Source organism: Notolabrus celidotus, chromosome 2 (genome assembly GCF_009762535.1).
Source record: "Notolabrus celidotus isolate fNotCel1 chromosome 2, fNotCel1.pri, whole genome shotgun sequence".
In the NCBI taxonomy this organism is placed as follows: domain Eukaryota; kingdom Metazoa; phylum Chordata; class Actinopteri; order Labriformes; family Labridae; genus Notolabrus; species Notolabrus celidotus.
In genome coordinates this window covers 35,914,273-35,940,359 of record NC_048273.1, presented here as the reverse complement: position 1 = coordinate 35,940,359, position 26,087 = coordinate 35,914,273, and the positions used below count along the sequence as shown (strand labels likewise).

The 26,087-nt window shown below is 38.8% G+C and overlaps 2 protein-coding genes across 7 annotated transcripts in view; one reads left to right on the top strand and one right to left on the bottom strand.

The window, feature by feature from the left end:
• The window catches only part of LOC117824173 (tetratricopeptide repeat protein 39C-like), a 25,966-nt gene extending 14,045 nt beyond the window's left edge, over positions 1 to 11,921 (bottom strand). Inside the window, exons 1-5 of one of the 2 annotated variants that reach the window (XM_034699596.1) lie at positions 11,489 to 11,869; positions 11,125 to 11,362; positions 8,797 to 8,845; positions 7,546 to 7,674; positions 839 to 953 (exon numbers count right to left, since the gene is read on the bottom strand). In XM_034699596.1, coding sequence (XP_034555487.1) covers positions 839 to 953; positions 7,546 to 7,674; positions 8,797 to 8,845; positions 11,125 to 11,270 — 439 coding nt within the window. In that variant the 5' untranslated portion in view covers positions 11,271 to 11,362; positions 11,489 to 11,869. Of the gene's footprint in view, positions 1 to 838; positions 954 to 7,545; positions 7,675 to 8,796; positions 8,846 to 11,124 lie in introns of both variants that reach the window. The other variant, XM_034699588.1, reaches the window with a different exon arrangement.
• zgc:103559 (uncharacterized protein LOC494056 homolog) lies at positions 11,272 to 26,087 on the top strand. 5 transcript variants are annotated; one of them, XM_034699609.1, is made up of 13 exons: positions 11,926 to 11,961; positions 12,492 to 12,545; positions 16,822 to 17,060; positions 17,147 to 17,298; positions 17,542 to 17,656; positions 17,739 to 17,885; positions 17,991 to 18,036; positions 19,038 to 19,131; positions 19,238 to 19,424; positions 19,503 to 19,641; positions 25,480 to 25,652; positions 25,755 to 25,787; positions 25,896 to 26,087. In XM_034699609.1, the coding sequence occupies exons 3-13, from the start codon at positions 16,917 to 16,919 to the stop codon at positions 26,043 to 26,045; spliced, it is 1,380 nt and encodes a 459-aa protein (XP_034555500.1). In that variant the 5' UTR covers positions 11,926 to 11,961; positions 12,492 to 12,545; positions 16,822 to 16,916; the 3' UTR covers positions 26,046 to 26,087. The 5 variants fall into 5 exon arrangements, with proteins under 5 accessions (XP_034555533.1, XP_034555527.1, XP_034555500.1 ...); XM_034699642.1 differs by lacking the exon at positions 16,822 to 17,060 and having other exon boundaries at positions 11,272 to 11,961; XM_034699636.1 differs by lacking the exon at positions 16,822 to 17,060 and having other exon boundaries at positions 11,272 to 11,961; positions 17,144 to 17,298.

Here is a 26,087-nt window from a genome sequence, read left to right as displayed (position 1 = left end):
AATTAAAATACATAAAAAACATTGAATGAGAATTGAGTTGAATTGAACTTTTGACTGGTAGTGCACTCGATTGGCGGCTGTAATGCTTTCGAAGTATGACAGTCTTGCCTGAGGTGAGTTGCAGAAAACAGCACTGTGTACAAAGCCGTGAATAAATGTGTGTATTCACACTCCAAGGACTCAGCATGCACTGCAGTTTATGTAACTGTTGTTGAGATAAATCCAGAGCGGTTTACTGTAATAAGTGTTAATACCTCCATTTAAAAACACTGTGCAGTCTTTAGCAAGTTAGCTAGCTCCTGTGCTCAGATCACCTGCTGTCCATCTGTAGTGTGCTGTATGAGCTGCTGTAACGAGCCAACTGTACGACTGACCAGTGCCTGTTCTGTTCCTGTTCAGCAATTAAAAGGCTGCATAAACAGACAAACAAGCCTCCTGCTCATCTTTCTACACTCAGTGCAGAGTCGAGGGCTTTATTGAACCAGCCAGCTGCAGTGAAGTGTAACATTTCAGTAAGAAGTGGGGCTTCAGATTCTCATCCTTCTTCAATGATCCATTAAAGGAGTGAGCTTTAGTTTATCAACCAACACACCACAACCTGTGATAATCAATAAATAATAACATCTAACAGTGTCTTAATATTTTTCACCAGTTTGAAATGTTTCTTGTCTCATTAATGTCAGACCGAGATTTCTATACTACCTTGCTCTATCAGATCACTGTGTTTGTATACAGTCCATTCTGCACACAACACCATGATTACATAATCCCAGAACACTGGTAACCATGGGAGACAGACATCTAAGGTCATCCTCGTGATGGATTTAGATTTTATTACCTGAAAGTTCCTGCTTGACGAAGGAGAGCACGGCGAGGTACACCTGACAGTCTGCAACGATAATCTGTCTCTGCAGGCGGTCCACGACCACGACGCCCGACCTCTGAGAGTCCATCTGTACCACAAGGAGGAAGAGGAGGAGGAGGAGGGTTATACACACATCACACAGGGGTAGGCAAGCAGGACACTGAGGCAAGGTAGAGAAGACAAGCCTGCAGTATTCTTTAATTTAATCATACAATGTTTCACCAGCCGAGTCTTTGGGTGGTCATTTTTGAGAAAGTGGGGATCACACCCATGAGAATACATACAGATGTGCACTAACGGCCTGATCACCTCTTTTAAGGCAGCTGTGGTTAAACACCAGGATGATGAACATCCATGGATGGACACATTAATCATGGATTATCACAAGAAATGTATAAAGTACAAATACTATAAGGCTTTTACTTCACGATTCTCTCACACCAGCCATCTTTAAAGATTACTGAGGTATTTAAAGTTATATAAAAACACTCTGCATGACATATACTGTACATAAGGAAAGAGTTCAGGAAGAAAAACTTTTATTGGTTTGCAGATATTTTATCTAGTCATCTGTCTGTCTGTTCTTTTATTGGATTTGTATTTGCTCTTACTGTGTTTTTATTTTATTTTGTGTTTTTTAAACTATTTTTTAAAATTATGATTATTTTATTTTATTCTATATTATTTTCTGACAGCGTTTTATGTTCTGTGTGTTTTCACTTATTTGACCACACTGTGCACCACTTTGCTAAACTTGATTGTTTTTTAAAATGTGCTATATAAATAAAGTGGATTGGATTGGAAAAGTACAACATTTTTAAAACAGCTCACAGAAACCATTTTTAAATATATGTCAGTATTTTCTATTTTAAAATATTTATTTTCATCATGCAAGTGTGTGTCCAGGACAGATTTATTTCCTTTTTTCTACATAATTTCAGTATTTAAATATTTAAAAGGTATTTTCTTTGCTCAGGCCTTTAGATGTTAATGTCTGATGTGTATAAAACCGTCATTTTAGTAATAAGGGTGTTTAAGTCACCTCCTCTTCTGCCCATTTGTAACAAACAAATTTATTTCACATAAAAATCAGCTCATTACACATTAAATTTCTTAAATATTATCAGTTTAAGGGTTTAAAGTTTTATTATGTAAGTAAATAAGAAGTATGATGCCTATTATCTAAATTGTATAAGTGATTAGTGAGTTTCAGCTCAGCTCATGGCTCTTCCTGATGTCCTAGGTCTGCTGAGGTGATACAGATGTTTGTGCATGAGACTGCTTGATTTAGAAGTGTTAATAAGCAGGTCTGCCTTAAAGAGAGAGACCTCATTCAGCTTCTCTTAGGTAATAAACACGAATGGAATGTCCAGAAACAAGCTTGGCACCTTGAAACGTCTCTCTGCACGTGATGTTTCCTCAAAGAGCTTTGGAATGACACTTAGTTTAAATGTTATTTTGCTTTATTCAACGTTTTTTTCTACTGGTTTGAATTATCTTTGCTTATACTGAGAGGGGAGTGTCTTTAATACTGTGTAAAGACAACTTTAACATATGATAATTAACTTTGTGATAAAGTGGAATTAAAGGACAGTCTGGTATCTTCAGGCTTCTGTTATTACCCAGATGGTCCTAACACTGTTTACTTTATCAGATTACATACAGTGACAAACACGGAGATGAATCATTGCAGAGATCAGCCAACGAAACAAGCCGTTTCCTGAATGATACAGAGCTGTTAGACAGCCACACACTCCTCACTCAGTTTGATGATCACATTTCACTGAAGTACTAATTGAATCTGTGAGTGGGTTTGGCATGATCTCACTGCTGCTTGCATCATTAGGCCTGATGCCGAGGACTTAAGCTGTGAAGAGTGGCCTGTTGTGGCTGGCAGCTACATCAGAAGATCCCAACATCAGGCATTGGAAGTGAAACATCCAAATATTGGATGTTTAAAAGTACTGATTAAGACTCCTGACTGACATCTTCAGCAGTGAAAGCAGCACACACATGGAAACATTTGCCAACACTTTTTAGAGACTCAACAAGTGAATAATACATTAGCAGGGAGGACAAATAGCTTGCCCTGCTCAGCCTCCCTGTCTAATATGCCATTGACCTTACTTTTAAGTCTCACTTTTAACTGAGTTTTATTCTCATAATAGTTTTATTTCACCTTACTTTATTTATTTATTTATTTATGTATTATGTTCAACTTGTAGTCACTTTTTATTTTATTTTATTTTAATTTATTTGATTTAATTTATTTATTTATTTTAAGAATAGCATCTTATCTTCTTTTAGTGTTTTACTGTCTTAGTAATGTATTTTACTTTGGTAAGTTTAATTTCCTGTGTCGAGTTTTAACATCTAATTTTAATTCCAGTGGTTCCTCATTAAGATATCATGAGAGCGTTTCCTCAGTTCTTTCAGCAACTTCTTTTTTTATTTTTAATTAATTAATTAATATTATTTCCATTGTTATTATCATGACTGTTGCATAGATTGTGTTCTTAACCTTGTGGGGTGGGTTTGGGGTTGGGGCTGGGGTTATTTTATTATTTTATTTTTTTAATTTATTCAATTTTAAGTTGTTTTTATGTACAGCACTTTGTGTTACAATGTCATTATATGAAAAGCGGTTTATAAATGAAGTCTGATTGATTGATTGATTGATTGATTGATTGATTGATTGATTGATTGATTGATTGATTGATTGACTTCAGTTATATACTCTTTAAATCAAGGAGACTTAAAGCTCAAATGAGGAGTTTTTAGCTGCCAACAAAACAGACTGGATACAGTACTCTGTGTGTTACCTACAAACACAAATAACACCATCAACCACCAGATTCATTCAGAAGTCATTTTTAATCTTTGTAAGCACTTATGCTAGGTTGGTGAAGTTCTGCTTAAACAGCCTTTGTTGACATTTTTCACAGGAAAGATCAAAGTTAAGAAAAGTTTGATGTTATATTTTTTGCCTTTTGCCTTTATAAGATAGGACAGCTGAAGAGAGACAGAAAACATGGGGAGCAAAGGGTGGGGGAAGACATGCAGAAAATGGTTGTGGCCATGAGTCAAACCGGCGACCTCTGCGATGAGGACTATGGCCTCTGTAAGTTGGGTGCTGAAACCGCTAGGCCACCAGCACCCCACAAGTGCAATGTTAAAGATGAGATCAGAAAAGAGGTAAGAGGTATAAATTTGTCCACAGGGGAGTCTGGTTCTGCCTGAGGTTTCTGCCTATTAAATGGAAGTTTTTCCTCACCACTGTAACTAGCTAAATACTGCGATGTGCAATGCTCATGATGGATTAAGGTGGGGTCAGACTGAGTCTTACCCTGTCTTGAAGTTGGGTCTCTGTTCATAATTTGACATAGAGTGGTCTAGACCTCCTATGTTTGTAAAAGCGTCTTGAGATAACGTTTGTTGTGATTTGGCGCTATACAAATAAAGATTGATTGATTGATTGATTGAGGGGACGCCATAATCAACACAACAAAGTTCTTCACAGAAGCCTAAAGTGGTGCTGTATGAAGAAAACTCTGTCATTCATTGATCCATAATGTATCTAACTAAGATAAGACGGAGTGATATTGTAAAAATATCAGGACTGCTGTGATTCAGTCATCAGCACGAGGCTGCATCAAAGCAGTGCTGATCTTCAGTACAACATCCAAAACCTCAAATGTGATGTACGTAGCTATTATACAACAGTTATTCAAGCCGCACGTGGATGTAAAAAGTAGGGATGTGCACGTTTATATTGATTATTGTTTATTTATTAATGCAGGCCCACAATGACGGCAGCAGGGAAGCCTAGAGTCAGAAACAACCTTGTTACCTGGCAACAAAAAAAAAAGCTGAATGGGTCTGTGGGGGTTTTAAAACTGCTGTGAAAAACCAAAAGAGTCCCTCTTCATTACAACGTCCAAATGTACTCATCAGATATGTCTTTTTTGTAAGACACAAGTTATAGTTTCAGGATTTCATGGCTACATTTGGAGAGGACGGGACAGAGGGTAGAGCTGAAAACCAGGAGGGAGAGAGTTTTCTTTCTGTCTCTGTTCTCAAGTATCAATCAATCAATTATTTTTATTAGTTTAGTGCCAAATCACAACAAATGTTTGCTCATGATGCTTGCATGTAGACTTTTCTTTTGTCCTTTCATTTACTGTTCAGTAATTCACCTTGAAGAAACATAAGACACAGTGGTAAGGAAAGATGAATTTTCCCCAGGCAAACCTCGAGCAGAACCGGACTCACAGGCAAACAGCCTTCTACTGTAACAGGATGACTCTTATGCAGTGCACAGCTCTATCTGGGCCCACAATACTACTGCTCTTGTTTAACATGATGACTAAACTAACAACTCTGCTGCAATCTGCACTGGCACTCCAAGTGTTTTCAGGATTAGAGTTAGCCTGTGCCTGTTTACAGGCCCTTGATTGTTTAGGACCAGTCAAATGACTAATTCCTTGTTTTAAAATCCCTCACATCCTCTTAGATTTTATGTAGAAAATCAACAGCTGCGCCTTTATAACTCTACGACAAACTCTGGAACTCCCCCGCCAAGGTCGTGAGAGAAGCTAACTCTTACATGAGTTTTTAAAGATGTTTTTGAGCCATTTTTTTTTAAGAGAGACAGGAAGAGCCGTTCTCAAACAATTTCCTATGCACTCTGCTTACACATTTCCCTTCATTTGCATGCTCACAGGGAGTGTCTGCCACACTGAGTGCCATCCAAAACCTCTGAGTGTGGAGCTGTGAAACACTTCGACAGCAAGCCTGCACCGATGCTTTTTTAATGACCATATGTAACACCGTTTATCCCTCGGCATGGCAGATGCTCCATAAATTGAGGCTTTGTGTTGTAACCTGCACACATGAAGTGTTTCACATTAACAGTGACTAAAAGAAGTGAGTATCATCAGTGTGAATGTGGACCATGGTTACATAAAGGTCCTGATTTCAAAGGACTGAGGGGAGATTGTGCCAAAGCTTGGAGCTTAACATGATCCCTCCAACTTGAAGCAGGGGTTCCCAAACCTTTCAGCCCACGACCCCCAAAATATAGGTGCAGAAGACTCGTGACCTCCCCTGTCCCTCCAAGTGATTAAATGTTGCTTCATACTTCATTTAGCCGGTCTACAGAAAACTTGCCTACCTACATGCACATGTAGCTGTGTTCCCTGTGCTGTTATAAGCGACCCTGCTGCTACTGATGCTAACTTATAAATAACCCTAAACTCAGGAGTCATCTGGCAACAAAGAAAAGCAGAACATTAATTTAAAAAAATCTATTTGCAAGGTCTTATTTCGAATTGAACTATTATTTTTGTCTATATTTCACAATAATGGGTAAAATATGCAGTTTTAGACAACTTAAAAAAAAACAACATTCTGGATGACATCTTGCAACTCCTCATTAGTGTCTCATGACCCCCCAGGGGGTCCCAACCCCCAATTTGGGAACCCCTCCCTTAAAGAATGGAGCTTAATTTAACTGTGGATGTGGCTTCAAATGGAATTCACTCCGTAGTGGAGTTTTAGTGGAATGTGACTGATCTGAAAAAGCCTTGGAGTTTAGGGCTGTTTTCCAAACGGCCTGCTACATACTACCTACTAATGTAGTAGGCAGTACTGCGTTTCTGCTATGCAGCATGCTGAGCCAGACGTCACTGGATTTCCAGTTTCAGAAAGCAGAAGCAAACAACGGCCAAGCTGATAGATAAACTGCTTCTTTAGCATTCATTGATAATTTAAAAAGTTAAGAAGTGGTTTATATGGAATTTAATGATTTTTACAGCACCTAGAAACAGAGTGCCACCGTCAACAAGAATAAAAAGAAGAAGCATAACGTTAGCGCTGTGCATTGTGGGAAACAGTACAGGAGGGAGACTGGTCCGATGCATACTGAGAAATTTTCCTGAATCAGTACGACATCTGGGGAGTTTTGGCATACTGCAGATTTTGCTCTTGTTCACATACTACATACTGAATTTTGGCCAAGTCAGTATGTAATGCTAGTATAGTAGGCGATTTCCAAAACAGCCTAGGAGTAGAGTGAGGAACTTTCAGTTTGTGTTGATTTTGGCGCCCCCTGTGGACAAAGTGGAACCTCTTATATCTTAAAAGATATTTCCTGTACATGTGTTTGTTGTATTTTTTTGTTGTCTTTTAACAGTCAAACTCATCACTCATTGAGAATCTTTGATGTGGAAAAGGTAAAAACAAAGCTGAGTGACGTTATTTACTTCATCTTGCACTGACCCCTGCAGGGCTGTTAGACATTAAAAATAACTTTATAGAATCAATCTTTATACTGATGGTCATTTTTGCTTTTGTAAGTCATACAGAGGCAGTAATATAAATTTCAGTCTGTTTTGTAAGCTAATAAATAATCAGAGGAGCTTTAAGTGTCTTTTTGTTGAGTAAGAGTCCACTTAACCTGGCACTGGTTTTGCCGAGTTGATAAGAGCACACCTACAGAGTACAGAGACTGCAGTCCTTGAAGCGGGCGGCCTGCTTTCAATTTCAATCTGTGGTTCCTTGCCTCATATCAATCCCCTCTCTCCCTGTTTCTTACTCTATCCGCTGTCCCATCTTCTCAATAAAGGCATATGAGGTCCAAAAATAAACAGATTTTTGCTCCTGTCCATATTTATACTCACACTTTTTTTTATCTTGTTCCTGATTGTCTCTATGACCCCGGCGCTGTCGCTCTCACACAGTTTCTCGGTGGTCCTCAGGTCGTCACAGGCCATCTGCATCTTCTCCTCCTCAAATGTCATCATGGCGTTCTGTGGAGGATGATTTAGTCAGAAAACACCTTTAAATATCAGGCATACGCTTCTTTTTATCGCACTGATATGATTCAGAATCAAAATCATCTTTATTTGCCCAATATTTTTACAAATATAAGGAATTTGACACTTGATTTACATCTTTCTTAATATCCATACAGAGAAATAGACATAAAACATCAAACACTGATATAAAATCGTCTTGTGCAACAGAACAGATCTTCGCTTAAGCTGGCTTACAAACCCAAAGATCTTGTAATAGGAGGGAAGGAGTGTTATGTAATAGACTTATAAAGGACAAAGGGCTCTTGTGCTTAACAATGAATGGGGGGACACAGTGACATCTGTACAGCTGTGTGTTTGGAATTAGAGAGATCCAACTCAGTTATAACACCAGGAAGTTTACTGAGATGTTGCTATAAGCTCTTTAGATCCTCTTGAACCAGAGAGGAAATAATCACACGTAAATAGTAAACATGCTCTCCCTTGTAAAGTACCATTTATTAAAAGCACTAACTCATATTTAAAGAAGACTTTTGTGGTTTGACGTTTGTATGTTTTGTTGTATAACTGAGGCAGCCTCTCAGTTTCTGCTGCATTACACAGACCCCTGAGCGTGCCCACCATGTTGGTCAGATGTCACCTCCCCCACTCCCTTTAGGGCCATTTTGGATCCGAGGGTCAGAGGATGACATCATCTCTGCCTTCATGGTGTGTGACTAGGGTTATGAGGGGCTGCCTGTAGTGTGCATGTGCAAGTGTGTGTGTGTGTGTGACCACCACACTGTGAACAATCGCGCTCTTCCAGCAGTGATGTACGCACTGTTACAGTAATGTGCTTCTCAGAACAAGCAGTGCTGTTCTTTGAGAGGAGGAGGATGCATCCATTATGTTAATGGTTGGAGAGAGATGCAGAGAATGCCGGTGGTGACAAACAAGCTGACAGATTGGGTTATTTCAGGTCTTAATATTGAGCTACTTATGAGCTGTGACTTTATTGGCTTGAATCTTACACTGCTGCAATTTTATGAATCACTACTCTGCCATTTCCAAACACTAGCTGATATTTCCTTTGGCATTTTATTCCAATATTATAAAACCAGAGGAGAGAAAACTCACCAGGAAACTGACAAAACTGGCCCCGAAGCTCATCAGTGGACTCTGGGTCCTGCAGAGACAACAGAAGGGAGAGAGATGAAGATATCTCAGATGAAAAACGAGAAAACTCAGATGAATATTTTCTGAAATATTAAAAAAGTGCTCTGACGTCCACCCATCGTTGCATCCAGAAAACCAGAGGTGATAAATCATACCTGACAGCAGACATCGATTCTAGGGATGCTCAATGATGGATTTTTGCTGATATGCTGATATTTTCAAGCATATTCTGGCCAATACTGATACTGACATATGATGATAAAAAAATCCTTTTTCAGGCATTCAGTAATAATACAAAAATATATTTCTACTGATTACAGGCCTTCAGTTCACAAGTTAGTGAGGCTGAACCTGCTGACAGGACTTACACCTGATGTCCAGATGTCTGCGGTGAAGCTAATGGGAGTAGCTCTATGTGACTAAAGGCGAAGCTTTGCAGCTCAAGTGACGCTATATCTGAGAAGTGATGCTGGCTAGGCATAGCATAGTGTAGGCTCCAAGTAGCTATAGTTATTAGCTTGGAGAAGCCCGCTGCTTTGTTTATTAGCTTCCTTGAATGACTAGAGTAGAGACTGTTTACAGTATTCGCGAATGCTGACACTGTCATTCTTAGTTTTCAGAAACTCTTGGTGCTGTTCAGGATGACGCTTCTCTAGATGCTAAGTTAAACCAAGCGGCAACCTCTGGTCTAAAAATATGATTCCAAAGGGGAAGTGTTAGAAACTGCAGTTCATCAAGGATCCACTTGAGGCTGGCTCCGGAAGTACCGGGAAACCACATACACACCAATTCAAAGAAGATGATCTTTAGAGCAGAAATAAACATGTTTACAGGCTGGTTCAAAAGACGAGTGTAGTCTGGATAGATCATTTCTCGATCGGCTCTCACTGTGAGGGGGGGAATTTTTTTCTAACGCTGCAATCTCAAAGATATTAAGATTACAAGTCTTCCAATGAGAGGCACAGCTGACTTGATTGACAGGTGGGAACACTGTAGCTGTTGGCGAGGAGGCTCAAAGCCCGCCTCTTTATGTCATAATCACTCGACAGCAGCAATATGGCTCCCGCCGACAATTGCCCTCAAAACAGGTCTTCAGAAACAGATGTGTGGCGTCACAGATACCACGTCCATATTTTATACAGTCTATGAGTTAATCTGATAGTGTTGCTCCTCCTTGTATCACCAGCATTCACAAGCATTGGAAATAACTATTTAACTGTCTGTTTACGACACTTCATTAATAATAATGATGATTCAATATAATTCCATTGTGGTGCCAATAAGCGGTCATGGTATGCACATAATCAATGAATCACCTTATCGGTGCACAAAATGACTGATTATTATAGCTTTGAGTTTTTATCTGCTGATACCAATATTCTGCTGATGATACCGTATACATCCCTCATTGATTCTAGCTCTAGATAACAGGGGTCTCAGGCCTGATGATGCCCATAGAAATTCTAAAGAAGGAATAAATTAAAAACTGAAGGTGCAGTCAAAGCTTTTACAGTGAATGTCAGACTTTAAGTGGACAAATTAAATGATCACTCTTGTGAGTACAACAAAAATAAAGGTATCCATGTGATCTAGTTTCATGTAGAGGCTAATCATATGTCTTAATTTTCTATCTAAACATAAACAAATTATTAAAGGAAAGGGTATTATCTATCATTTTATTTTGGTAAAATTGTTTGGCCAAAATATCAGTACATGACTGTATCTGTTGATGCGAATCAAAAGTCAACCTGCAGTCACAATCCTTTCAGAAAACACCATCAAACTTTTCCAGTACACCAGTTTGCCATTGTGGAAATGTTCCTTCAATGTTTCTAAGCCCTGTATTTGATTTTTACCCGCTGCTGTAACCTCATCTCTAAAATGTTTGATCTATGAGGGAAATAATGTCTCAAGTCTCAAAATGTGTTTTTTCCATTCTTATGACCCTTTAAAAAGGGTTGTGTCAGTGATGGACATGTCATCCCTCCTTTAGAGACATAAAACAGAGCCGGTCTAAAGTCTGTCTATGGTAGGACCAGCAAGACAGACACCTGAGGGAATAGACCCTCTTCAATGACAAGCAGGCTTTCATGTGCATGTTAAACAGAGTATTTTACATTCAGGAGCTGTGGCTTCTCTGTTCCTGTGTAGGACTACAAGCTTTACTCTTTATCCTGAGTTTCAATCGCAGTTTGTTTCTGCAGATAATGTCCTCTCTTGCTGATATGACAGACTGTGCACACAACATGCTGCAGCACATTAACGCAGATCAGAGGGTCGGGTAATTACCTGTATCTCTTGAAGAGCTCGTCGCTCTCCTTGAATCCGTTGTTGAGCAGCATGTTGATGCCCTGCAGGGCCATCTCAGCATCATCTATGTGCTCTGCCTTCTCCTCCACCTGCTGCTGCTGCTGGGACTGCTCGGGACCCGCCATTGTTTGTACCACTACACCTCTGTGGCTGCTGCTGCTGCTGCTGGGTTGAACCGCTGCGTCTTGGGAACAAATCTGACCGTGGTTCTTCTTCCCTAAAACAAAGCCGCATTGGTTTACTTCCACTGATAAAGCAGATTAATGCAAACAGGAGAAGCGCCTTTATTCTGCTATAAAAGAAAGCAGTGCAGCTTCCGCAGGCTCCAGACGTCCGTGCGCACCTCAGGGAGAGATAGGCCACTGATGCCCAGACGGGCTCGAACACACGGTACTTTATCGATTCACAGCTTTCATCCTCCTTCGCATCAGCAGCAGCCTGAACGCTCAGTAATAACCAAACACACCGAGTTCTGCGTCTAAATCAGCCATCCGTCTGTGTTTTAACCCTTCACTTCTCTGTGGCGTGCAGCAGCATCCGATGCATTACATAACCTGGATCCAAGCGGCTGTGTGTGGCTCTCCCAGTCCCACGTAATGCACTCGTCAAACGGCCTGGCGTCACAACGCAGCGCGCACAGCCGGGAGGATGGAGGGAGGATGAGGGCCGCCGAGGAGAAGCTGCATCCTGTCAGCTTTCATCCACTCACACTGCCTCCACACCCGCAGGATACACACCAAACCCAGCCCCTCATCAAACACACGGCCAATGGGAGCACAGAGAGAGCAGCATGCAGACACACATGATGACAGACAGGTGAGGGGAATAATAACAGAGCTGCACATACAGTTGATTTAGCATTTTTACATGGGGTATTATTATAGTCCATGTGCCAGCAGCTTTGTATGTAGTGGCTGATTATGATCAGGGATTGGTGAGACCAAAGATTCTGCCCTCACATGTTCATGTTAGTCTCAGACAGTGCTCACAATGTGTATTTATCATGCAAAGAACAAGCTCTATTGAGGGAACTGATCAATTAAAGATGTGCTGTGTTTTTTACTCCCAAAATTCCTCTTTTTTTTTTAAAATTGTCTCCATGAAGGTGATCTCCTCCATGTAAAGATTTAAAAAGGCATACCAGACTTAAGACTGAGGATATATCTTAACTCACAGTTTTACAAAATATCAAGAAAGTATTTTATTGTAATATTTGTAAGGGAAGGTATATGTTGTAGAAAAAGTTGGTCCCAGTCAAATGCTTTGTTTGCCCATGATGTGTTCATTACGTCTCTGCAGATCAAAACAGTCCCTTCATTTGCTCAGACAGTTGTTTGTTCCCTTAGAACCAATGTTTCTCCAGCAGCTGGAAAAGCCTGACTGGTGAGATTTCTGAACAGGTAAAGATATCTCATAACTCTATCTGTAAGACAAACACTCCTTAAAGGTTGAGCTTGTTATTGTCCATTAAAATCTTCCCTCTTTGTTTCTTCTTGAAGGCAACCTTCAGTTTCCACAGCTTCATTATACACATATCGTTTATGCATTTTGTGATGTCTTCTAAATGCCAGAAATAATCAAACCTGTAGTATTGACATACGCCTCCAATGTGTATGGAAACATCACATATGATGAGTGACATGTCTCTACATATGGTTCCTAATATGCAGTGATAGAAAACTTAGATTTGCAAACTACCTGTTCCACATCTGATGAAGCTGAACTGCACTACAGCTGCTTGAGATCGATTTTTGTGATATCACTAACTAAAGATAAAAGTAGTCATTAGCATTTAAACCAATTGACAAAAATGATCATGATATCAAACAATGAAAACAAAAAGCTCACATCAGAGCAAAAAAAGTCATTCATTTAGTACAAAATGTGTTCCCTATTTACAAGTCAGACATGAACCACAAAGATAAATGCTTCAATGTTGTTAAATAGTGACAACTTCAAGGAGTCCAGGTCCAGATATTGTACGTTGCAGGATTACTCACTCAGTTAACCTGGTTACTTCTAAAACAACATACAAAATCCTCTGATTTTCATCTTAAGGAGCAAAACTCAGTCCAGTCCAAGCTTAATTTCAGACTCAAATTCCAAATAATGACAAGACAAGACATAAAATTGCACACTAAAATACAAACTTTGAACAAACTCTGCTAAGATGTCTATATCCACCCCAGAAAAAGTAAATACTATACACCAAAAAAGAGGCAATTATGCAAGTGTCTCCAGAGCTGAGACTCATAATGTCCTGTATGTCTGACATTAGAGAGGATCAAGACAGTCTCATTCACTGAGACTAAAACGTCAGAGATGAACTCATTCACTCAGTCAAATATATTCACTGGCACAGTACCATCCAGGTCGTCCCTCTCTCTGTCACCTCTCATACATTGTTTGCCACTTGTTTCTCTATAAGCTTCTTTCTCACAGTTTGACCACATGCTCTATACAAATACTCCTTCACCACATCTGAACACAAACTGAACCTGTGTGAAAGCATGTTTGCTTGAGAATACATCATTCATCAACATCAATCATAGAATGTCCAAGATATTTAACCCTGTCACTCACTTTATGATCGTGATTAGCTAAAGTCAAGAAATATCAGCTTCCTCTCTTTAGTGCAACAGATCAATAATCAGCTCTATGACTGACACACTGTGTGGTCCTTTTCAATGTTATATGTTAATGTTTTCAGTGTTTTTTGAACAACCAGCGAGCTGAAGCATAAGCTTGCTGGTACTTTAACTAAACATCATGACAGGGAACAATTCTATAAGTGTGTTGTCTAATTCTGCCTGTTTCTGAAATCCCTCCTCCTCACCACACTGACCTTTTATTGACCCCTCAGCTAAAATGCTTACACTTAAAATCCACAATCCACGTTCTGTTCAGAAATACATTCAAAAGCTCAGCTGAAGCTGATATGATGCTACAACAATCAGATTAAGTTGGATTAAGTTTAACCTTCCAAATTTAGCCCTTTCAGTACTGAATACCTCCTTTTTGTTTCCACACCTCAGCTTCCTAAAGTTAGGTAAGTACCGTGACACTGAAAGAAGGTCTTTGGATTTTGTCCTTAATAATTACATCAGAAGTAAACACATCTCTGGGGCTAATGTGAATAAAGAGTGAGTGTAGGTAAGGGTTATCCAATAAACCACATTGCATAAATCTTTCCCCTCCTTGGACTTATCACTTTTGTTCAGTCTTACTACCTTCCTTACAAACAGACCTCATTTATGTCTTTGTTGCTGTGCAGGACATGCTGTTTGAGTCAACTTGCTCACATTAAAATGACTTAATGAAGATCTAAATAAAGTGAGCTAAGAATGTGACTGTCTCCTTTGTTGGTGTGAGGGCCGGCTCATGTGAATAAACATGAGTGTTCCCTGAAGATGAGCACGCTCACGTGGCGGTGGCGTACTGTTGTTTTAATTAAAGCCAAAAACCCCGATGTGAACCTGTTCTGTGAGATCTCTGAGTGCGTGGGAGTGTTGTCTTGATGGATGTTTATGTGTTGTGATGTGTCTTCTGTTTGCAGGCCTCAGAACAATGCTGAAGTATGTTAGGTTATTTGTCAGATGCACATGCAGCCACACTTCTGAAGTAGTGCTCTCACATGAACTGATCATTACTTACATCTTATTTATATTCTATGTTTAGATGAGTGTCCCTTGGTTTTTTAAAGCTTATTTTAACACAAAGTTATTGACCAACCAACTCAATAAGGTTTTTTTTAGGTAAAAGTTTTTAAAGGACAGACTTACTGTCCTTCAAAGACTCATGACTTTGTGTTTGTTTAACTGAGTATCCGTTTGAACCGTCCTAAAGACGTGACATCTAGGCGTTTCAAATGTTGGAAACAGTGATGCTTTCATTTTAGAATGGATATAGAACAATTCATTATTAGTATATCACTGCAAAGCAAAAGCAAAGAGAGTGAAAAGATCTATCTCCCTATAAAATATCATTACAAGTTTACTGCTATTTATATAATGTCTCCAATACAATAAACTTACCCGTACTATCCTATTATGCCTTATATTATCTCCTGCTAGAAATTCAATTCAACACTTGAATAAACTCACCTTTATTTATACAGCACTATTCATACATAAAGCATGTAGCAGCACAAAGTGCTTTGTCAAAGAACAAACAGAAAGAAAACGTATTAAAAACGTAACAACTAAAACAAGAAAGAAGATAATAAAATAATCAAAATATGTAATAAATAACGAAGAAGAAATTAAAGCTAGGGTTGGTAGTCAGGGAAACTAGCATGAATTTGAGTGATTCACTGATTCATGACCATATGATGGTGACTGATTCAAAACCGGTCCTCAGCACATGGTTTGTGTTTTGCACCACATCAACTCATGTCTCACTCAGCGGTAAGAAAACACCAAAACATTCTCATAGTGAAAGTTAAAAACACAAACAAACATAAAATGTACACTTTGCAGGAGGCGGGCAGAACGGCAGGACAGGATTTGATTGGTTTCATCATTTGGCTCCTGATGGTAGGGATTGGTTGGTGTTTTCCCAGGTTTACTCTGGCTGTAGATAGTTGCTTTTTTCCACTCTCGCCATCGGGACATAAAGATCATCTTAGCCAGTATAACAAAAAATGTATCGAAATCTGACTACCAACCCCAGCTTTAACAGGGGGGGGGGAGAGGAATCGCTAACTCCATCGTGGCACAGTCAGTAAGACTTTGAAACCAGTTTCAGAGATCATTATATCTCTGTTTGCTCCAGTAAGAATCATGTTATCTCCTTCCATGTCAGACAGAGCTGCCTTAAAAGGAAGCTTGCATACTAAGACTTATTGCAATGCATATACCTACATATGTAAGTACACTACCAGTCAAAAGTTTAGAAACACCTTCTCATTCAAGGGTTTGTATTTATTGTAATGATTGTAAACACTGTACATTAATACTGAAGACATCAAAACTATGGAACATATATGGAATTATTGAATGAACAAAAAAGTGTTAAACAAAGCAGAATATGTTTTAGATTTTAGATTCTGTAAAGTAGCCCCCTTTTTCCTTCATGACAGCTTTGCACACTCTTGGTATTCTCTCAGTCTGCTTCATGAAGTGGTCTCCTGGAATGGTTTCTAATGAACATGAGCCTTGTCAAGAGTTCATTTGTAGAATGACTTGCCTTCTTAATGTGTTTGAGACCATCAGTTGTGTTGTTCAGAGGTAGGGTTAGTACACAATGGATAGCCCTATTTGACTACTGTTGTAATCCAGATTATGGTAAAACCAGATTATTTCATAGTTTTGATGTCTTCAGTATTAATCTACAATGTTAAAAATAATTAGAATAAATAAAAACCATTGAATGAGTAGGTGTGTCCAAACTTTTGACATGTGGTGTATACTTTATACCACCACTGCAAAAGTGAGTGCCACCGCAGTAAAACAGTCTGGCTCTGCCCCTGTTTAAAAACAGCAACATAAGTCAAAGTAAGAGAAATATCATACAGCAAGTTTAGACCTCAACATGTCTTTTTCTGCCACTTCTAAAAACTGAACCTTCTTGCATAATCCTCCAAGTACTGTCTAAACCTCTGTGCATGGTTGCGTTTCAAATGTGGTCACACAGACAAGAAAGTAAACAAAAGCTGATCCTTTGACCCGTATGCAGGGGGCGGTACCTCAGCAGTAGAACACAGGACTGCAAAGATCACATCAGAGTAGGAAGAGCAGAGTAAGGAGAGTGTTTTATACTCATTAACGAACATGGAGCTCGGAGCAACAGTTACAGCTGTAAGGAGTCAGAGGGTGCTGGTCGGTGATGAAGTCCGTCCTGCTGTCGTCGTTATAAAGGACGGGAAAATCTGCCAGATACTCTCTGACAGGGACTTTTCTGGGGATGTTGCAGAGGTGAGCTGACCCAGGTTTAAGATTTAAATGTTAAGGTAAAATGCATTGACTCCACCTTGTGTCTATTGACCCATCTGTGACAGCAGGTGTTGGATGTGGGTGACAGTGTGGTGATGCCAGGCGTTGTAGACAGCCATGTCCATGTGAATGAACCAGGCCGCACCTCCTGGGAGGGTTTCTACACCGCCACCAAGGCTGCTGCAGCCGGGGGGGTGACGACAATTGTGGACATGCCACTGTGAGTTCCCTCTGCCCCCTAAAATTAATCAGCTTTACCAACAGTCTGAACATGCTATGTCAAAGGTGCAAGGTTGAAGGTGCAGAGTCAAAAAATGTGAAGTAACTTCCCTCACCTGGTGAAGAAAAAAAAGGCACCACACAAAAGATGTTCAGTAGCTAGGTAATATTTAACATTGTTATTTCATGCCAGTAATTTTAAGTTGCAATTGATTTTGGTTTCTATCCTATTGAAATGTCACAGAAACAGCATCCCTCCAACGACCACACTTGGTAACTTTCACGAGAAGATGCGTGAGGCAACCGGACAGTGTTTTGTGGACACAGCCTTCTGGGGCGGTGTCATTCCTGGTAATCAGGTACAGTGGATGGCTTTCACTCTCAGGTGGACTGTGCTGAATTATGACGAATACAAAACAAGTAACGAATGTCTTCCTACAGCTGGAGCTTCGACCAATGATCCAGGCTGGAGTGGCAGGCTTTAAGTGTTTCCTCATCCACAGTGGAGTGGACGAGTTCCCCCATGTGACCGACAGCGACCTACACTCAGCCATGAAGCAGCTGCAGGGAACAGGAAGTGTCCTGCTGGTACACAGACAACTACATCTATAAGAACTGGGATTGTTCAAGCCACATGCTCAGATTAAGTATTTCAATATGACTGAAGCATCTTCTGCTCTCTCTCTCCTTTAGTTTCATGCAGAGACAGAAGTTCAGCCAACGACAGAGGAGGATGGTGGTAACGATAGTTTTACAATGCAAATATCTGTCTGTGCCATACCCTGTTTTAGCTTGCTGTCTCCATAGAGCATGTTTTTTTTAAATCAGGGTTGGTTCCATGGACACAATCACTTTGATGTTTACTTTATATCCTAATACCAATATTTTGATTATCCTTTGAGTATCTAAGGCCAGATTTGTTTGAATATCTTGAACCTAGAGGATTTTGGAGTGGATTAAATAATGTTGTCATGTGGGCAGATTGTCCTCTCTGCCAACCGAAGTTTGCAAAACAAAAACATCCATGACTCACGGCCTGTAGTAGTCATTAGTAATTCTTGCTAATGTTGCCAATAAAAGCTGGAGGCACTTTTCACTGATGGCAAACACTCATGAGGGGCCTGTTAGCCCCTGTGAGAGACTGAAATATCCCAAACTGCACCTGAAAGGTTTTTGTGATTTATTAAAATATGACAAAGTTAACCATGAAGAAGTTCATCATCAAATCATCAAAGTATCTGATGAGTGGTTACAGTGCAAAATGCCTCGCTGCAATGCTGCCCATTTGGTCTCCAGCCAAGTGCTTTGTCGCGTGTCAAATGTTGACAGTGGTCAATAGTCTTGGCAACACCTGCAGAGGGGGGCAAATTCAATTATGTTAAGAGCTCCTTAAAGGCTTCAGAAAGGCTTTGATTGCTAAAAGTCAATCAAGAAAGTCTATAGATACAGCAGGAGTTCTTGGAAAACGATTTTATTTTTGAGATTTTGGTGAACTGGTCCTTTAAATATGTGAAAATAGTCTATAAGATTTGAAGTTGATATTTTCCTGTCCTTTTACATTGATAGATGTAAACATTTAAGCATCATATAGCAACAGAGTTTTCCACTAACTCATTACTGATGCAAAATAATATTCTGCCTGCTCTGGTCTGAAAAAAAAAAGACTTGAAAAGGCCACACAGAGATCATTTTATGGATCTAAAGTACTCTGTTTACTCTGCACATCCCCTCCCCTATTAGATCCCTCTCAGTACTCCACCTTCCTGCAGTCCAGGCCTGACATCATGGAGGTCGAAGCAATTCGAATTGTCACAGAGCTCTGCCTCCATTACCAGTAAGAACATCAGTGTGGCTACAAATAACCATTGCATCAGAGCAGATAGGTCTCACAGGATTTCTCTGTAGCACTGATCAACTCTCCCTGACTCTCACTGCTCCAGGGTGCGGTGTCATATAGTCCACTTGTCTTCTGCAAAGCCATTAAAACTGATCCAGGATGCTCGACAGGCCGGAGCCCCCCTCACAGTGGAGACCACTCACCATTACCTCAGCCTGAGTGCAGAGAGTATACCTGCAGGGGCCACGCAGTTCAAGTGCTGCCCCCCCATCAGAGGATCTATAAACCAGGTAAACATATCAGATGAAAACCTGAACATCAAACTCAGCTGCACCAGCTTTATTGATAATTGATTTTCCTCCCCACAGGAGCAGTTATGGTCCGCTCTGAAGGATGGACACATTGACATGGTGGTGTCTGATCACTCCCCCTGCACCCCCGATCTGAAGAAACTGGAGAGTGGAGACTTCACTCAGGCCTGGGGAGGAATTTCTTCTCTACAATTTGGTAACTTAAGACATAAGATGGGCTAACTTAAAGGGAGGTTTCACATGTTTTGTGAAGGCATTTAATCAGGTAAATAGTAAATGTAATTCATTGAAGTAACACGTCCTCAGTGCATGCTGTACTGACCGATAACACTGACTTCTACAGTTTATGGGGCCCATGTACAATGACCCATTCACCACAGACTCTGACTCTCTATGCTACAGATCTTGGACCATGTGAACATCTGTTTCAGCTAAAACCCTATAAAATGAACTCTAAACCATAGAATACTTGTTTGAAGCCAGGGTTTTGGAGCTAGTTTGCAATACAGGCATGGACTACAAATCTAATCTGAAATAGTCTGAAGATCTTCCATGCCACTTCAATTTACTGCGCTGATCCCACAGGAACAATAAAATCTGAAGCTGCACCCGAGGGACACGACAGAAGACAATAGCAGCGGCTGCAGGCGTCGACAGGCCTCGCTTGAATGGGCTTTCAAAAGATGAAAATGTTTTGTTTTTCTAGCTCCGGCTCTGTCATATGATGGTGTGAATGGATGAATGTGACACTTTGTGTAAGTGCTTTGAGCTTTCAGAAGACTACAGAGAAAGCGCTACATAAACACAGTTCATTTACTATTCATCTACTAGATACAAGTATAATGACATCCCCCAAATACAAGTACAGAAACTATACGATACGATATGATGCCATGTGGTAGGGTTCTGTACAGCACAGTAAGGAGAGATACAACAGAATACGAGATAATACGATACAATGCGACCCGATATGACATGATGTGATGAACACATGTTACAAAACGATATGATGCCATGCAATGCCATATGATACGGTACGATACGATACATTACGATGCGATGGGATATGATACATTATGATACAATGCATTATGATACAATACATTATGCTCCGCTACATTATGATATGCTACATTATGATGCGCTACATTATGCTCCGCTACATTATGATACGCTACATTATGATACGCTACATTATGATATGCTACATTATGATACGCTACATTATGATAAGCTACATTATGATAAGCTACATTATGATATGCTACATTATGATAAGCTACATTTTGATAAGCTACATTATGATACGCTACATTATGATAAGCTACATTATGATACGCTACATTATGATATGCTACATTATGATACGCTACATTATGATAAGCTACATTATGATACGCTACATTATGATATGCTACATTATGATAAGCTACATTTTGATAAGCTACATTATGATACGCTACATTATGATAAGCTACATTATGATACGCTACATTATGATATGCTACATTATGATATGCTACATTATGATATGCTACATTATGATAAGCTACATTTTGATAATCTACATTATGATACGCTACATTATGATACGCTACATTATGATAAGCTACATTATGATACGCTACATTATGATATGCTACATTATGATATGCTACATTATGATATGCTACATTATGATATGCTACATTATGATACGCTACATTATGATAAGCTACATTATGATACGCTACATTATGATACAGTACATTATGATACGCTACATTATGATATGCTACATTATGATATGCTACATTATGATACGCTACATTATGATAAGCTACATTATGATACGCTACATTATGATATGCTACACTATGATACGCTACATTATGATACGCTACATTATGATACGCTACATTATGATACGCTACATTATGATATGCTACATTATGATACGCTACATTATGATACGCTACATTATGATACGCTACATTATGATATGCTACATTATGATACGCTACATTATGATAAGCTACATTATGATACGCTACATTATGATACGCTACATTATGATACGCTACATTATGATATGCTACATTATGATACGCTACATTATGATATGCTACATTATGATATGCTACATTATGATACGCTACATTATGATAAGCTACATTATGATATGCTACATTATGATACACTACATTATGATATGCTACATTATGATATGCTACATTATGATAAGCTACATTATGATAAGCTACATTATGATAAGCTACATTATGATACGCTACATTATGATACGCTACATTATGATATGCTACATTATGATATGCTACATTATGATACGCTACATTATGATATGCTACATTATGATATGCTACATTATGACACGCTACATTATGATATGCTACATTATGATACGCTACATTATGATACACTACATTATGATATGCTACATTATGATATGCTACATTATGATACGCTACATTATGATAAGCTACATTATGATATGCTACATTATGATACGCTACATTATGATACGCTACATTATGATATGCTACATTATGATATGCTACATTATGATACGCTACATTATGATATGCTACATTATGATATGCTACATTATGACACGCTACATTATGATAAGCTACATTATGATACGCTACATTATGATACGCTACATTATGATATGCTACATTATGATATGCTACATTATGATACGCTACATTATGATATGCTACATTATGATATGCTACATTATGACACGCTACATTATGATAAGCTACATTATGATACGCTACATTATGATACGCTACATTATGATACGCTACATTATGATATGCTACATTATGATATGCTACATTATGATACGCTACATTATGATATGCTACATTATGATATGCTAAATTATGATATGCTACATTATGATACGCTACATTATGATACGCTACATTATGATACGCTACATTATGATACGCTACATTATGATACGCTACATTATGATATGCTACATTATGATATGCTACATTATGATACGCTACATTATGATACGCTACATTATGATATGCTACATTATGATATGCTACATTATTATAAGCTACATTTTGATAAGCTACATTATGATACGCTACATTATGATACGCTACATTATGATATTCTACATTATGATATGCTAAATTATGATATGCTACATTATGATACGCTACATTATGATACGCTACATTATGATACGCTACATTATGATATGCTACATTATGATACGCTACATTATGATACGCTACATTATGATATGCTACATTATGATACGCTACATTATGATAAGCTACATTATGATAAGCTACATTATGATACGCTACATTATGATACGCTACATTATGATATGCTACATTATGATATGCTACATTATGATACGCTACATTATGATAAGCTACATTATGATACGCTACATTATGATACGCTACATTATGATACGCTACATTATGATACGCTACATTATGATAAGCTACATTATGATACGCTACATTATGATAAGCTACATTATGATACGCTACATTATGATACGCTACATTATGATACGCTACATTATGATATGCTACATTATGATATGCTACATTATAATATGCTACATTATGATACGCTACATTATGATATGCTACATTATGATACGCTACATTTTGATACGCTACATTATGATAAGCTACATTATGATACGCTACATTATGATATGCTACATTATGATATGCTACATTATGATATGCTACATTATGATATGCTACATTATGATAAGCTACATTATGATACGCTACATTATGATAAGCTACATTATGATACGCTACATTATGATACGCTACATTATGATATGCTACATTATGATATGCTACATTATGATAAGCTACATTATGATACGCTACATTATGATAAGCTACATTATGATACGCTACACTACGATACGATGCGGCACGATGCGATATGATACAATACGATCCGATACAGTATATTACGATCCGATACATTACGATGCAATACGATAAGATGCGATACGAGATAATACGATACAATGCGACCCGATATGACAAGATGTGATGCGACACATCACGTTACAAAACGATATGATGCCATGCAATGCCATATGATACGGTACGATCCGATACAATACAATAAGAAACGATGCGATGCGATGGAATACGATACATTACGATACGATTCGATACATTACGGTATGATACGATACATTATGATGCAATACGATATGTTACAATACAATACAACCATATTTAGCTGCCTTTAAAAATGGTATTAATAAACAAAAACAGGACAAACAATCCATAGCAACCATAAACAAAATATATACGGGAATACAATTGACCTGTTACAAAACAACATGATGCCATGCAACGCCATATGATACCATACGATACATACAATACAATATAATACGATGGGATACAAAACAATACCATACCATACGATAAAATACGATAAGATAAGATAAGATAGGATAAGATAGGATAAGATACAATACGATGCGATACAATACGATGCGATACAATACGATGCGATACAATACGATGCGATACAATACGATGGGATACAATACATGACAATACAATACATGACGATACAAAACGATACGATACGATGCGATACATTATGATGCAATACGGTACGATACGATACGATACGATGCAATACAATATGATACGTTACAATACATGACGATACGATACGATTCATTATGATGCAATACGGTACGATAAGATACGATGCAATACAATACAATATGATACGATACAATACATGACGATACGTTACAATACATGACGATACGATACGATTCATTATGATGCAATACGGTACGATACGGTACGATGCAATACAATACGATACGGTACGATACAATACATGACGATACGATACGATTCATCATGATGCAATACGGTACGATACGATGTGATACAATACAATACAATACAAAACATATTAAGCTGCCTTTAAAAATTAATAATAATTAATAAATCAAAAATAGGACAAACAATCCATAACAACCATAAACTACATGTACATTGGGACACTTTGGTCAACTGGAAATTCATCAGTGTCATTAAGGCCAGATAGTACAGCTGTAAAAATGCACTGAGGCCTGAGCTGCGGCTGCTTATTTGCATCCTGGCTCATGTAGGCACTACTGTTTAACATGAGGGTTTTTTTTAGGAATTAGCAGTATTTTAATAGAGATTGAGACTGAGAAGCCACGGTCATTACTCTGTGTGAAGAAAAACTCAACAACAGGAAAGCAGTTCTTCAGTTGACAATGTTTACCTGATTGGACGACCACAAAAACTTCATCATAACTACACAGATGCTTAGCAGAGTATTTGCTGTATTTTCTTATGTTTGTGCATCACTACTGGCTCTGTGCTGAGATCTGTAATTTAACTTGGTCAGTGATACATTGTACTGGGGGGTTAATTTCAGTGCTTGATGCATAGGTCTGGGTTGTGTATTTACATTCTACTGGGTGTTAAAATATCTCAATTTGAGGCGTTTCAAATCACAACAAAGTTTCTCTGCCTGCTGTTTGAGAAATGGCAAAGCTCCGGGATTTGTCTGTCGATGACAAATCCTCTGCTGTGTTCAGTTGAAAGAGACACTCTCTTAAGACTCTCTACTTTAAACCAGAGCTGGGCAAAATAACAGAGAATTTATATGCAGATTTTCTTTTTGAGGTGGATTAGTTGTTTCCTTCTTTCCCTCCTCCAAACTATAATCCTGAAAATCACCCAAACTGGGCAAAGTTCACGTGGAGGTAAACAGAAGCTGAGTGCCAAACAATCATTTACTGTTCAGACTGTGAAAAGGGAGAAAAACGGTCAAAGTCTGACACCAGGAAGGCTCTGACACTTATCCGCAGTATTAAACCGCACAGAATCATTACACCTCCTGATGTGATTGTGCATTTATGGTGCAATGAGTGTGTATAAGAGAGGAGCTTCATAAATACTTAATGGTGCCAGACCTGATTAACCACTCCTCTGGTTTTAACCATCCTCAGGTCTGCCTCTGTTCTGGACTTCAGCCAGTAAAAAAGGATTTCAGCTGAGCGACGTGACGAGACTCCTCAGCCAGAAAACTGCCCAGCTGTGCTGTCTTGATAAACAGAAGGGCAGCCTCGCCCCCGGCTATGATGCCGATCTGGTCATATGGGACCCAGAGCGAGAATTTAAAGTGTGTATAAAGAACCCATATGATCAATAATCACTTTTTCTGACAAAGAAAATCTTCATACTTTAAGACGTTTTGAGATTAATTTTCTGCCATGCTTTACAGATTGAAGAGGCAAACGTCCATCATAAAAACAAGGTATATCAGATCACATTTGCAGAAAATAAGAGGTAAAAAGCTATTTTTGTATAGCTTGGCTCATGATTCGGTGTGTGTGTGTTTGTGTGTGTGTGTGTGTGTGTGTAGATTACTCCGTACCTTGGCGTCACTCTGCATGGCGTTGTGTGTGTCACCATCATCAGGGGGCATCTGGTGTACAGAGAAGGCTCCTTCTGCCCTGAGCCTCTGGGGAAACACCTCCTCATCCCTCCGAGGAGAAATCAAGCCCAACTGTGAATAGAGATAACAACAAGCTGCAATAAACCAGAATAAATCTGA